Here is a 1,543-nt window from a genome sequence, read left to right on the forward strand (position 1 = left end):
AACCACTCCAAATCTGTGGCCAATTTATCCGCCCTTTCCAGTCCCGTGTTCTTGAATTCAGTATCTACAGAAAAACATATAATGCAGAATTAGATCCTGAGAAGGTTACACTAGAAAAAAAGATCAGCTTTTGTGTAAAGATATTTCACAAACTGGTATCTGTTTCCAATACATAAGGAAACTCAGTCCCTACGAGCTAGCATAACCATAATCCCTCATCGATTGTTTGAAGACTCTTATTCTACGTATGGTTTGCGAGGACCACGAGTAAGAGACAACACTAAGATTGGAAGTCCAAACCTCCAAAACACAAATTGTACATAATATATTCAACCTTAAACCCACAGTTCAAGAGCACACCATTCATACAAAGCACCACTTTAACCAAATAAAGGCCAAGAGTACAAAACAAGAAATGGGGCAAATGAATCATCGTTATCAAATGGGTAAACACTAAGATTTAAACACTTTAAACGTATAGAAGTATTCTCCAAATCATTCATACAGACCATCAAAATAACCAACTCAATCCAAGAGTAAAACAAAACTAAGTCGCCAAAAAAATCTGACCGAATCAACTCCAACACAAGATAAGAGACAAATAAATTATCTTTATCCAATGGCTAGATAAATAAGATTAACACATAGAAGTATTCTCCAAAATCATATCAAACAGAACTATTATACTAAGAATCAACTCCAAAACGAGATTAAAATTGAATCAAAGGAACGATCTTTATCAAATGGGTAGATACAAAGATATTAAACACTCCAAATCACTTCACCTCTTCCATCTAAAATCAGGTCTAATGATTACTACTTAAAAGAAGAAAAGAAGGGAGGAAAAAAAGAACTCACAACTTGGGAAATTGGAATCTTGAATAATCTGTTCAAGCGTATCATAAACCAATTTACTGTCCACAAGAAATTTCAAGTAGCCCTCAACAGTAGGCTCCCACTTAGCCACAGGACGTTCCTCAATAGCTTTAGTCTCTTTCTCACCTTCCTTAGCTTGCTCTTTCGTATGAAGTTTCATAGCCACAAACCTCATCTCCTCCACAAAACCCTTGGATTCTCCAGGATACCTCTTCTTCTGCTTCTCAGCCGCCGTCGTAGCCGCGACCACCACTAAAGACGGTGTCTTGTTCATGGGCATACTCAGAATCTGAACTCTAGGGCGTAGAACTACAAGTGGGTTTGGTGGGGAAAAAGCAAATTGGAATCTTGAGAGTTGGGGATTCTTGAATATGGATAAGGATGAAGAAATCGAAGCTAAATAAGCCATAGTTTTTGATCGGAGAAACACACAAAGTAGAGATGGTGGTTTCAGAAGAAGTCACGCAATGTTATTTTAGTTGCCTTGAAGGAATAGAGAAGAGAGACACACAAACACAACTCCAAACTGAAATTTTAAATTAGGGCAATTGATATTATTCAAGTAGTAGTAGCATAATAAAATACTACTACTAAACATTGTTTATACTTTTTATAGTGACTTAAAATTATTAACAAAAAAAAAAAAAAAAAAAAAATTTTTTACCCC

General features: G+C 35.8%; 1 protein-coding gene across 1 annotated transcript in view; it reads right to left on the minus strand.

The window, feature by feature from the left end:
- The window catches only part of LOC104787073 (heme oxygenase 1, chloroplastic-like), a 4,315-nt gene extending 2,878 nt beyond the window's left edge, over window positions 1-1,437 (minus strand). Inside the window, exon 1 of the mRNA XM_010512578.2 lies at window positions 1,224-1,437. Coding sequence (XP_010510880.1) covers window positions 1,224-1,285 — 62 coding nt within the window. The 5' untranslated portion in view covers window positions 1,286-1,437. The remainder of the gene's footprint in view (window positions 1-1,223) is intronic.

Source organism: Camelina sativa, chromosome 5 (assembly GCF_000633955.1).
Source record: "Camelina sativa cultivar DH55 chromosome 5, Cs, whole genome shotgun sequence".
NCBI classification, from domain to species: domain Eukaryota; kingdom Viridiplantae; phylum Streptophyta; class Magnoliopsida; order Brassicales; family Brassicaceae; genus Camelina; species Camelina sativa.